Source organism: Halichoerus grypus, chromosome 2, assembly GCF_964656455.1.
Source record: "Halichoerus grypus chromosome 2, mHalGry1.hap1.1, whole genome shotgun sequence".
NCBI lineage: Eukaryota > Metazoa > Chordata > Mammalia > Carnivora > Phocidae > Halichoerus > Halichoerus grypus.
Genome location: NC_135713.1, coordinates 112,063,811 through 112,076,917, shown reverse-complemented (window position 1 = coordinate 112,076,917; position 13,107 = coordinate 112,063,811). Strand labels below are relative to the sequence as shown.

General features: G+C 36.8%; 1 protein-coding gene and 1 long non-coding RNA gene across 6 annotated transcripts in view; one reads left to right on the top strand and one right to left on the bottom strand.

The window, feature by feature from the left end:
- LOC118518743 (uncharacterized) overlaps nt 1-12,826 on the top strand; it is a 38,412-nt gene extending 25,586 nt beyond the window's left edge. Inside the window, exons 3-4 of the long non-coding RNA XR_004908865.2 lie at nt 8,616-8,670; nt 10,523-12,826. This is a non-coding gene — a long non-coding RNA (uncharacterized LOC118518743). The remainder of the gene's footprint in view (nt 1-8,615; nt 8,671-10,522) is intronic.
- Nucleotides 1,307-13,107, bottom strand: part of DHX29 (DExH-box helicase 29) — a 43,053-nt gene continuing 31,252 nt past the window's right edge. For 2 of the 5 annotated variants that reach the window (XM_036065692.2, XM_078067321.1), the window contains 10 exons: nt 11,806-11,894; nt 10,742-10,870; nt 10,571-10,646; nt 9,397-9,621; nt 8,050-8,186; nt 7,529-7,622; nt 5,625-5,927; nt 4,582-4,713; nt 3,469-3,565; nt 1,307-1,604 (listed from right to left, as the gene is read on the bottom strand). In XM_036065692.2, the coding sequence (XP_035921585.2) occupies nt 1,549-1,604; nt 3,469-3,565; nt 4,582-4,713; nt 5,625-5,927; nt 7,529-7,622; nt 8,050-8,186; nt 9,397-9,621; nt 10,571-10,646; nt 10,742-10,870; nt 11,806-11,894 (1,338 nt within the window). In that variant the 3' untranslated portion in view covers nt 1,307-1,548. Of the gene's footprint in view, nt 1,605-3,453; nt 3,566-4,581; nt 4,714-5,624; nt 5,928-6,184; nt 6,800-7,528; nt 7,623-8,049; nt 8,187-9,396; nt 9,622-10,570; nt 10,647-10,741; nt 10,871-11,805; nt 11,895-13,107 lie in introns of those variants that run through there. The other 3 variants (XM_078067318.1, XM_078067319.1, XM_078067320.1) reach the window with 3 other exon arrangements.

Genomic DNA, 13,107 nt, shown 5'->3' with positions numbered 1-13,107 from the left:
TTCAAGATTTTAACCTCACCTGTCTTCCATCTGCTCTCTCCTTTGGTGCTTATCTCCACTCCCACGTCTTTAATGATGATAAACGCATAGAAGACTCTAATCCGATGGCCCTCATCCTGATGCCACTATTTGACAATTTCGAAGGAATAATGATACGGTTACGTTTCAGAAATTTAAATGGTTTTAGAGCCATTATGCCTCTGCCACTTACTGCCAGTTTGATCTGGGCAAGTTACTTCACTTCTCTGTGCCTGCTTCCTCATTTGTACAATGGGCATAATGTGCTACCTACTCATAGGGTTGTTCTGAGGAGTAAATCAATACGTAAAAACCATTTGGGCACCAGCCTGCACACACCAGGTGATGGAAAACATTAGTTCTACCGCAGGACTCCACAATTTCCGTCTCCGTGTCACAAACTGAACTTCCTCTAGCACCCAAACCACCACTTAGATCTGACAATGTCCAGTTCTATTAATGGCACTAGCTAGTGATTCCAAACTGCAATCATATTTGACTCTTTGCTCTCAATTCAGTTACCACACTGCAGGCAGAAAGTTAAAATACAGATTGCTACTAAGTATTATTTTTACTTCCACCTGCACATAAAGTGAAAATTACAGCTTCTTTTATTCATTCATCAACAAATACTGAGTACCTATTAAGAGAGTCAAGCAGTTGGATTAGATTCCTATTCTAAACTCGTCCTTCAGATACAATTCCTGCCATTTGGTCTACACGGGATTTTTTTTTTTTTTTTTTTAAGATTTTATTTATTTATTTGACAGAGAGAGACACAGCGAGAGAGGGAAGACAAGCAGGGGGAGTGGGAGAGGGAGAAGCAGGCTCCCCGCTGAGCAGGGAGTCTGACATGGGCCTCAATCCCAGGATCCTGGGACCATGACCTGAGCCGAAGGCAAATGGTTCGAGGGCACCGATACCAAAGCTTAGGATTGAGGAAATGATGTAAGCTGTCCATCCCAAGGTTAACAGTAGCATTAGCCATTCCTGCCTATTCTCTAGCACTACATCTTTGTGCACAGTGAACAGGTAGTACCTATTAATACTTACTTAGGTTTTTATTTTGGTTATCAAATAACTGATTTCTGAAGTTGTTCTTTTCAAGGAAATTTAATTACAACTGATTTTGGAGCTCACTTTCTCTTGTGGGTCAAGAAGGCCTAAACTCTCCAGATAAGAAGGACTGGTAGAGTCTAAGGTGTTTACATAGGGAATCAGGACCCTAAGTGACAGATACGATAGACACAGGCCTTGCCCATAGGCACAAAATGATGTGTGAAGCATCAATGATACCAAAGGATTTATTGTAAATGTAGTGGTAAATACATTGCAAATAATTATCATTAAAAAGGAACTAGAAAATTACACATTAGTTTAAAGTATGTGCTTTTTTTCCACCACCTTTAACTTATGGCTAGTACCAACATTTTAAGTACTGAAATACTTAATGCAATGGTCCATTTTCACATAATTTCACGACCATATCTTCATCGTTATTTTTAAAGCAGTTGACCATGACTTTCAGTTTCAATTATGATTCTCTGTTTTTATCAGTTCTGTAATGATCTGTAGAATCTTGTCATCTGAGTGGAAGGAAAAAAAAAAAACACCCATGAAAAAATTCATCACCTGGCTAAATTCCCAATGTATACACATGTGACTAGCAGGCATACTTGATGAAAAGATTCTTTTAAATTAAAACACAATACTATACCAGCAATATTCACACTAAACCTAGAGATGTCCACAAAATAGAATTTGTTGCCCTACAAGTATTATTATTATAGTTACTTGACACCTACTTTGACAGGAAGCAGGCCAACGCCCAAAGACATGATGTAATGTAACTATTTGTCCTTTTTAAGGAATTATGTCTTTAAAAATTCCTTTAAGACAAGGGGTTTCCTAACTTTGTCAGCTGGCTCAGACATACTGAAGGATCTATGACTGTTCCATGGTCTTCAGAATACATCAGGATTTCCACAGTATGGGCAAAGAAGGAAGAACTGATACCAGTTGCTCCATGTTTAGTCCCAAAAGAAACAAAAACTTTTAAGAGGCAAGGACTCTTGGAGAGGTGTCGGTAGGGAAGTGACAGATCTCTACACAACAAAAGTAGCAAACACCAATTAATTTGGCAAACAGAGCAACGGAGGCTATAGTGTTTGCTAAGGAGGTTATGGTAACAGATGCTTCTACTTTTAAACAGTTGTTCCCAGACTGTGACTTCCTAAGAACTTCTTAACTACTCTTTAGACAGGTGTAATTATCAGGGCTGCAAGCCTGAAATTGTCTCTATATTAGACACTTCAGCAAGAGAATGCCCTGAGTTTCATTGGTTGCAATGGGAAATTCTGGTAACTGGGCCCATGGCCTGGCACTCAAATTCGTGGGGACTACTTCGACATTAAAAAAAAAAAAAAGAAAAGGTCACTTGCTGCAAGGGAAACAATGACGGGTCTAGAAAGAACCATGATTTTTAAGCTCCCTAAGTCTCAGGGTAGTAGCACTAGATCAGTAACTCCCAACTTGCCTGTGAGAATTAACTGAGATACTTGTTAAATACAATCATATTGAACCCCACTGATCAATTCTTAACATCATTCAAAGTGGGAAAACCAAATTTGAATGCTTCATGATGTGATCTTCATGATGTGATGCAATGGGAAGAACAGAGCAAGTAGAAAATATCCTTTTCCTAGAAATCCAATTAATCAAAGCTTTAGATACAACTACTATTGTCTGCAGGATATGCAGGGAATAGAGAAACACATTAAATCAAAGCATGAAGATGTAACCAACCAAATCCTAAATGTGAGAAATTTTACCAGTAAAATAGTCCAATTTAATAAAAATTACTCTATTTAAAAAGGGGGATGGTAGTAGAGGTAAGTGTTATAAATTAAGGGATTAAAAAATAACACACAGGCCTCTCCCATAAAGGAGATTAAATTATGTCTGGGGTAGGTCTTTGGACTTCGTATTTTAATACCTGCCAAGATGATTCTGATGATTTGGCAAGTTTGGGTGGGAAACACTGCACTGGACTAACCGAAAACTCAGGTGTTTATTGCAGGTTTCTGTTGAAGGATAATGTACTTTTTAAACATAGACTAGCTCTGCATTTGTGAGAACGGTAGATAAAAACATGTTGGAAACCTCAGAGAAAGTCCCTTATAATCAAAATTTACAATGCTCAGTTTTACCATCCTTTTTTTCTGTGAAATGGTCAGAAGTTTAGAAGTGAAGCTTAGAAGAGGAAAGAGTAAAAGAATCTTAAGAGTATAATTAGATTGTGAATAATGAAGCAATGTCTAGGAGTTTGATGGAATTCAGCATAAAATAAATTTTATGAAAACAATTTTTAATCACATGGACTTCAGTGTGCTCTAACATACTCCAATGTTTAAAAATAGATGGTTTTCTACTTACATTATAAATACTTACTTTCAAGGGACCTCTTAGGATTTTCAAGCTTTTTTCTTAAAACAGAATCAATGAGAACTCTAAGCTGCTTGAAAATGACAGCTATTTTTACAGGGGCCTGTTGAGAGGAGATGACAAATTGGCCAAAGTTAACCCCTGTGAGTGTGAATGTGTTTCAGTAAATGAAGGTAAGCATGTATACCTTACCATCTGCTTAAACACATCTGGACTTGAATATAAAATGTTATTGGAAGAATACAGGGAAATTATTTCCTGTAACTTCTCTTACAATAACTCTGTGGGAGTGAAGTCTGAAATTTTGGGGAAGGAATTAACAGTTTTATTGACGTGTAATTTACTAACCTTAAAAATTTACTCATTATTAAGTGTACAATTTGATGATTTTTAGTGTATTTATAGAGTTGTGCAACCATGACCATAATCCAGTTACAGACGATTTCTACCACCCTGTCCTCTTGGAGAGAACTGCATATATTTTTAAAGTTGCATTTAAGTTTACTTCTCCAATCTTAGACAAATCGTGATGGCATACAGTAACAGAATGTATTAAATTTTTTTTTAAGCTGGTCACTGTTGAGGGGGCTACAAGGAAGTAAGCTTATTGCTGGTAGCAATGATTGGTCTAATTTTTCCAGAGGAAAACGACCATACTCATTAAAAACTATGAATCTGTGTCTTCTTATAGGTGGCACAAAGTAGAAGGAGCTTAAAAGTCTTGCTTGGCCAGTAACAATTCATTTAAGAAAGTTATTTAAACTCACTGAATCTATAAGTGTCTCATCTATAGAAAGGAAACTACAGAAATTAATCACAAGGTTATCAGGATTAGTAAATTTGGGATAATCCATGTAAAGTTAACTATTGAGACATAGTTAATTTATGGATGGCAAGTTACTATTACTGATAATAAATGCAATCTGTAATAGTAGCGATATTTGATTTTCATATTTAACAGATTTAAAACAATATAGGCAAGATAAAATAAGGAAGTCTTCCACTTTAAGTGAAATTATAGGAAGAAATTATGCAAACGCCAATAAAATTTTAAAAATCTACCTCAGTGGTACTGCAACTAGAAAATTTTAATGTTATGAGATCAGCTATAGCATGTACCTGAAAATAGATCCAGCCATCAATAGAAAGAAGACGTTCCCGGTGTTGAACTTCGATATCACCACCAAAAAGTAAAACTGGAAAAGGACTTATTAGGGTAGTTTCCCTCAGATATACTCGGGTATACCTTACCTGCATAGGAATAAAAGAGAAAAAAAAAAACCTCACAGCCTAAAAATGTAAGAAATTCATTTATGTTTCATATAAGCATTTTTCTATAATTTGCTCCTATAAGATTTACATAAGTTTTGTAAAGCTACCTTTACGTTCTCACATGTGCATAATTTGCCAGTTTCATAATAATCACATTCACCATCTGTGCATTTACCTTATTAAAAGGCCTTTTAAAACATTAACTGTAAAGGTGAATTATATACCTTGAACATAAATGAAACTATGAACAAGCAATTTTATAATGCCAGTGCTGTTAATTAGCTCAAAAATAAAACTGTTTCAGTGTCTGGTTTCTAGATCAATGTTCAGCTATGGCCATTAGTCAGTAATTCCTCATGTTTTACATTTAAGTTTTATGACAGGGTAATGATTTTTCGAGCCAGTGCTTCAAATTATGGATCCTTGTTAGTTTATAGCAAGCTACGATTCAAAAGATTTTTTTTTAATTGTAATCTATAAATACTTGCTTTTAAGTTATCTTGGGTTACACTGTGACTCAAACTGTTGCCTGGTCATATAGAGTTTTGTCTAATCCCATATCCCCCTTATTTGGAATGCACATATAACATGTCTTTGTTCTCTGTTGAGGTAGCACCTTTTGGTAAAATCTCAGGGAACTCATACATTATTAAACAGTATCTATTTGCTATAATTGTCTTTACTTCAAGTAGGAAAGATGATGGTCAGAGTAGAAACCTTAATATTTTTCTTCCAATAAGTTTTTTTTTTTTTTTTGATGAGAAACTATGTACAAAAATAAACAGCTTAATTTGAGAATCAAATACAATACCTGTTGGGGCATCCTAACTTGTTACAACTGACTTCTAGAATAATGCTCTGAATAGTGGAATTAAGAATGACCACTTTACCTTCTCCTGGTATAAGAGCCATCCATAAGTTTGCAAATCTCGATTTACCGAGGATGGATGTACTTGTGCTTTGCCTTGGGCTGTCTCCACAATGCAAGCCAATTTTTCTGTAACATCAACTGATTTTGTATAGATTATCTTCCCCACATTGTCATATAGTCCAGCGACCAGTACAGCTTTAAGAAGGGCAATTTCTTGGAAGGAAAGGGTCTGTGAGGCTCTGTTCCCTTCCCAGTCATTAGATGTTGTGGATGATGAAAATCCTGCTGCCTTAACCAACTTGATTAACTCTTGCTTTACATCCTAGATTGGTTTATGTTAAAGAGACAAGATCGTAATTGATTAAAATAGAAAAACTGACAACCCTTTAATATATATTGCTGTTTCCTATCAAAATTGATAGGATGCCAAATTATTTAGTTAACTACAGCCCAAATCAAATGAGGGACGAAAAAACGATACTGGTAAATCAAGGATTGAAGAGTTATCTATTTCCACATCTCAAGACTTTACATGTCATAAAACACAATGTCTAAAATGTGAGAGCAATAAAAATGTGCCTGAACACATTTGCATTCAATATATTTACTTCAGTAGTAGCTCTCTCCTCTCCATAAGGACTAATGTTGAGGAAGAACAGGAGAGGAATCTTGATCCTGGACTGCAAATACTTTGTTCATTTGCCCCTGAGAATCTCACCTTACTTCTAACAATGACACCTTCACTTAATCTAAAATTGTTGCCTAAAATCTATATTTACCTTTAGTAACTAAGTGCCAATCAGCTTAAATTCTATAGGAAGGATGAGCATTTTTCATAGTAAACAGGATACAGCCGATTAAAAGGTGGTATTTACATTTAGGATTTCCTTTAGGTTTCTGGTTTGGGGCTTAAGGAGACTTTGATTCCAGGTGAGAAGAGGCCAAACGGCTGCTCTAACACCACAGGGTAGGTGCAGGGATGGAAAACCTTGCAGCCCAGGGGAGGTGAAGAAAAGGCTCACAGAAGGAAGGAGGCGGGAGGCAACTGGGCGGTTGGCAGGGAGTGGAGACAGAGGAGAATCCCAGTGAGTTAGCCCAGAGGCAGCTGTTTCTTCAATTTATCCCTTTCTCTACTTGTAGAAGGACAAAACTCATTCTACTGAGAGCTGTCCCTGCTCTTATCCCAGCCGTTATCTTGAATGACAAAAAATAATGGGTTAAGTTTTTATGGGAATAAAATATATGAGCACAGAATAATTATGTGAGATACATTAAGTTTATTTTCTGAATACTTTTATAGTGTGTCTGAAGTAAAAACTGTTTGCCTTTAGATGGTGTACTAAACACCATTTCCTATGCACTGTGAACATTAAGTATCTGCAGAGGAGCCCTGCTTTTTGCCATCAGTTGTCTGTCTATTTTAACTATACTTCTACTCTCTCTCCTCCAAGAACTAATTCCGGTCCTCAACACTATCAAAACCTGAGTGATGGGCACAGCTGTTTGGTTTCCCTTCCCAAGAGCAGATTTATACACCTGGTCACAATCAGCCACAGGGTACCATGCCTTGGATGCCTTTCCATAATTATCATCCTACCTGCAACGAAGTAGCTGGCTAATATTTAGGAAAACAGAAAAGAATTTCACTAAAGGGAATTGGGGCTCTTAGGCAAAATGACTAGATTCCAAGCCTTGGAAGCATTTTATGATTATTACATTATGATTGTTAAATACTATTTTAAATCACAGTGTAATACATAAAAGTTACCTATTACAAGAAACAAAAAATTACAAATTTAGTAATTCAGTAAATTAAATCTGTACTATGTGTTAATCACTATCCTAGGCATGCATTTCTTTTTCTAAAATAAGCCTATCAGTCAACCATATGACCCCGAATTAGAAAGCTCTATTAAGACTTACCTCTAGGGTTAACAGTGATGTTCTATTAAGAAAGTTCCTCCGGCAGTATGCTATTTCAGAACGATAGCCGCCTTCTTGCCGTGCTTTCTTCCATCTACATAAATAAAATGACCAAAGTTCAACATGTTTTCTTTTCAAACTCTCTTTCAGAGGTATTAACCAAAGTAAGCTGTAATTAAATTACAATCACTTAAGTGGGGGGGGGGGTCTTAATTGTTGTAGGAGCTACTAACTGAATATAAGAGTATGAATGGCAATACTGAGATTTTTTGTGTCTAAGAGTAAATTATTAACTCCAAATATGAGGTAATATAGGTACAACAATACAAAGTACATTATTCTTAAATTTTAGAAAGGATTTAAAAAAAAAGGAATCTTTAAGATAATTATACCTTGACAAATGAAGTAACTAAAAGGTAAGTCTTAGATGTATCTTTTTAATGAAAGTCAAAGATAAACTTTTTTAAAGTAAATAACCTCCGGTCACTGACTTATTGACAACACCCAGATTTTTTCTTTACCCTAGGTATGCGTTGTAGATTGTCAGGTGGTCTGAATCGGCCATAGCCAAAGCTGACTTTGCAAGATCTGCCTCATCTTTCCGACCAATTGGTGTAGTAAAAGGAGACTTCTCGGTCATCACTGCAGCTAGTGTTGCCTATCCATAAATAACCAAAACATTTATCAGTAAAGAGGTAAACATGGAAGGGTGATTTGTAAAAGAAAGCAAATCATACAACAGTCCCACTTTCAAGTTGCATGTTTCTTCTTTTCCAATACCTTTATTGTGTTCTACGATAGCTAACATTTTCATTTTAATTAGTTACTTTGGGCTTCATTTTGTTTAATTTTAAAAATATATCACTTTTAGACCATATTTATAAGGAGGTCACATCCCCAGAATCAGAGATAAAAACCTGAATGGGTGTATAGGGATTCACAGTCTGTCACACAGTTAGAACAATCTCAGAATCACAGCTCATATATCTTGACTCTTAACTTACTAAATTATCCATTGCCTGCAATGTTCTTTAAATACTTTTAAAACAATTTGTAATGTATTATAACCCATTTGTTGTTGTTGCAGCTTTTCACATCAATTATCATGACAGAGGTTATTTTTTGGACTCAGCACAATTCTGGTGAGTATTCCTAATACTAGAGAAACAAACTACTAGAGTACGTTACGTTACGCTCTTTCATTCTGTTTTTAAATGGCCTTGATTTGCAGTCCCAGAAAAGGCCACAGCCTGGTAAAACTGGAAAGTTGAAATGGCGCAGCAGGCATATGAGCCCAGAGATTCAGAAAGAGGCACAACATTTGTTAATTCTGAGATAATCTGATAAAACAGAACTGTTAGTAATTGCTGGCTCAGAGAGAGAATGCAGAAAAAGTGAAGGAATGAAGTTTCTCATCTCATTCTCCTTAGAAAAGTCTGTGGGGTTCTCAGTTTTCAAAGAATCATCTATAAAGGGGCACCTGGGTGGCTCAGTCAGCCAAGTGTCCAATTCTTGATTTTTGGCTCACGTCATGATCTCAGGGTCGTGAGCTCGAGCTCTGGCTGGGCTCTGTGCTAGGCATGAAGCTGCTTAAGACTCTCTCTCTCTCTTTCTCCTCCCCTCCCCCACAGCTCGCTTGCTCTGCACCCCCCCAAAATCTATCTATTCTATTAAATAAATATTTCAAGTGGGATTTTTGATAGCAAAAGTCTATACAAGCCAAACCCATTTACAAAATAGTACCTACAGTATACTTAAGGGATGAATGTATATTATCTTGTATATAAATGTAAAAAGTTAAAAATTATTTCCAAACTTAGCCAAAACGATAGTTAAAGTGAAGAAGCAAGAGCAGCCATTTATCTTACCACTGGGTCAAGGCACCCAAATATGGCACCAAAAATAAGCATCTTGCCAATCTTGACATTCACAGGCAGAGCTGCAAGGTGTTGGCCCAGTGGAGTCAGTGTAGGCTCATTTAGTTCACATGCTCCAATTTTTCGGAGTAAATTCATTGCATTGCTGATTACTTGAAGCTGAGGAGGATCTAAGGCTTTGGAGAGGAAATCTTCAGGAGAACCAAGATTGCATTTCTGCACATTAAAAAAGAGTGATAAATCAGTATGCTATTAGAAAGAATTAACCAAAGAGATGGTCAAATTGGAAATAAATTCTGAGCAAAGAGACATAAATATCTCAGTAAGGCTATCCTGTTCTTTTTCTTATAATTGGGAGTGAGACACTGTGTATGTGTGTGTGTGTGTGGCGGGGGGGATGGCTGGCATGAGGAAGAGATCTTCTAGTCCATATTTTTAGTTTCTTCATTCCTGATTTTTGTAAAGTCAAAATCTAAGAACTGAAGGGTAATATAGATCTTTCAGACCAGGAGGCCCTTGGTCTCTGTCAGGGTTTCTCAATCTCAGCACTGTTGTTATTTTGGGCCGATAGTTCTTTAAGAGACTGCTGTGCAATATGCAGTGTTTAGCAGTAGTCCCTGGCCTCTACCCACTAGATGCCCATGTAGTATGGCCTCCTTCTCCCCCCAGTTCTAAAAAGCAAAAATGTTTGAAGACATTGCCAATTGTCCCTTGGTGAGCAATATCGCCCCCAGTTGAGAGCTAGTTTTAGTCTATTAAGGATGAGTGCCTGTGGTAGAATTTAAGCACAGTGGGTTTACTTATAAAAAGATGGGGGACGGGGCGCCTGGGTGGCTCAGTCGGTTAAGTGTCTGCCTTCAGCTCAGGTCATAATCCCAGGATTCTGGGATCAAGCCCCATGCTGGGCTCCCTGCTCAGCCCGGAGCCTACTTCTACCTCTGCCTCTGCCGCTTCCCCCTGTGTGTGCTCTCTCTCGTGCACACTCTTTCTCTCAAATAATAAATCTTTAAAAAAAAAAGATGGGGAGGGGGTATTTATTAAAGAGTAAATAAAATACTTGAAAATCTAGAGCAACGTAGGGTAAGGAAGTCTTCATGTTTTGTTTTTTCTTTTTAAGAAAGGGGTAAAGAATGAAAAAATAGCATCTGAATTCCTTCGGCATTACCATAATATGAAGACATAATTCCTCCAAAGGCACACGCAAGATTTCAGGGACAGAATACTCCATAAAGCCTTCAAATCTGAAGAATAAAATAGTGTTAAACACGTGACCTCTTATCAGAAACGCCACACTACAAGGACTGACGTACTTCCGACTTCCAGTGCTGTGTCATACCTTTCTCTGGTGTACATCCTGAAGCAGAAGCCGTCTCGGACCCTCCCCGCTCTCCCCTGGCGCTGCAGAGCACTTGCTTTACTGACAGACGTCTCAACCAAAGAACTCATCTGACTGCTTTCATGGTACCTGAAGAAAAGTTTTAGGAGAGAATAGAGAAGGGACTTAAACCAAAATCTGAAAAAAGGCTGGAAATAGGTGACTCTTAAAATTACATTGAAGACAGGCTAAAAAAAGTCCATCATAATTGTAGGCCATTTTCCAAGTCATGTTTCATATTTAAATAATTCAGCAAACTTTGCAAACTAAATCTCATACTACCCAATTAAAAGCTTCAGATACCTCTCCAAGGGAAAAACCTGTTTAACTTAACCTTTCCCAAATTAATGTGACCATGGAAGATGTTTTATTTTAATGGAAGGCCTATGAATTATGCAATAAGACTTCTTTGAAAGAGTTTGAGAAATGCTTCTCAGTAGTCATATGCATTGCCAAATATTGCTGAAGTTTCCTAATAGAGGGAGAGTGTACATGGATTACAATAGACTAGCAAGGTGGTCTTCCCTGTTTTTGCAATATAAGCATTAAAACATTTATAAAGTAGTAATCTTTTTATGAAGATTCAGGTAAGGTTACCTAGTAAGTGCCAATTACCATATCATGTACTTTCAATAATGAAAAATATTTATGCTCCCCATTTACATATGAGGGGACTGATGATTATACTTACTGTATTATTACTTGCTCAAGATTACAGATGATTTAAATCCAACTCTGATTCCAAAATCCATACGCTCTGTTATAATCTCATAAGTAATGTTTTTGTAAAGATATTTTACAAACAAATTTACAAAAAATTATGTTCTGAAAATTTTCTCAGAGTTTTCTACAAGTAGCAGTATGGGAAAACTCAAGACATGAAACTTGACATTTACTCTTGGGCATGTTAAAGTTTCTCTGAGGCTTTTTGCTTCGGGTGGAATTAGGACATATAGGGATTTTCCCTATATGATTCTGTGATTTCTCCCAAGAATATAAGAGCACCAAACCCTTTTCAAACTTACTTATTTTCTTTTGTTCTTCCAGTGTCAATTACAAATACAACATCTGGAATAGTGATACCTGTCTCTGCAATATTTGTTGCTAAAACAATCTGAAAATAAAAGCCAAAAGATTTAGATAACAACTTTCAGCAGTGTGCAATCATTTAACCTATATTGTTTGACCTAATGAATTTTAAAAAGTGAATTTCAAAATTATTTACTAAAATTCACCATCAACTTGCTATTACTATGTAATTTTAATTCATTACAATTAGTTTTCACAGCTTAGCTTGCTAATTAAAGTTACAGATTTTTATTCCAACAAAAATACCGTTCCCCTAATTCTAGTCAGTCATCTTAAAAATGAACTAAGTAGCCTGGGAAATTGGGTCAGGAGTAGAGACAGCTCAGCACAACCATTCACAATTATTGGGACAAAAACAGTGTATCAGTAAGAAGAAGTTGCTGTCCTGGCTCTACCACTTACTAGCTTTGTGACCTCAGCTAAGTCATTTTACCTCGGGTGACTTCAGATACTTCTACTATAGTTTAGGAGATAGAAATAGATGATTTCTTAGATCCATTTCTAGTTCTAAAATTCTTAATGGTGATGGCTGAATACTGCAGTCTTTGCATTTTTTCTCTTGTGTCCTTGGAGGTAAAACATTTAGGAAATTTTCCATCAAATACTCACTTTCGTACTGTTCTATCTCAACTCTGTAATTCAATAGTGAATGCTTGTTTTTCCTATTCATTTGACCTAGGAAATAATCTGGGTTCTAATACTTAGAATGAGCACCTAGGTTCCATCTATCTCTCAGTAACATTTAAATTAAAAACATTTTTTTTGAGGGCTGCCTGGGTGGCTCAGTTGTCTGCCTTCGGCTCAGGTCGTAATCCCAGGGTCCTGGGATCAAGTCCCGAATCGGGCTCCTTGCTCAGCAGGGAGTCTGCTTCTCCCACTTCCTGCTGCTCCCCCTGCTTGTGCTTGCTCGCTCTCTGAAAAATAACTAAATAAACTGAAAAAAAAAATTTTTTTTAAGAGGTAGAACTCTTTTCTTTAAACCAAATCTTAGAGGGAAGCCCAAATGTTACAGATCAGAGCAGCCTCAGAACCCAGGCTCTTTCTGGGAGCTCTTAGATTTCCCACAGTTCTTACACTGTGCTCTTTTATCCGCTTCTAAATCTGAGAAACTCTCTGCCAAGTATCTCTTCACATTTAGAATCCTGAACAGAGGAGACATGAAAATACCGAGACTGTTTCCTAACCTAATGATCTATATGTTACAAAAATAATCACGGATGAATAGCCTGGAGAACAAT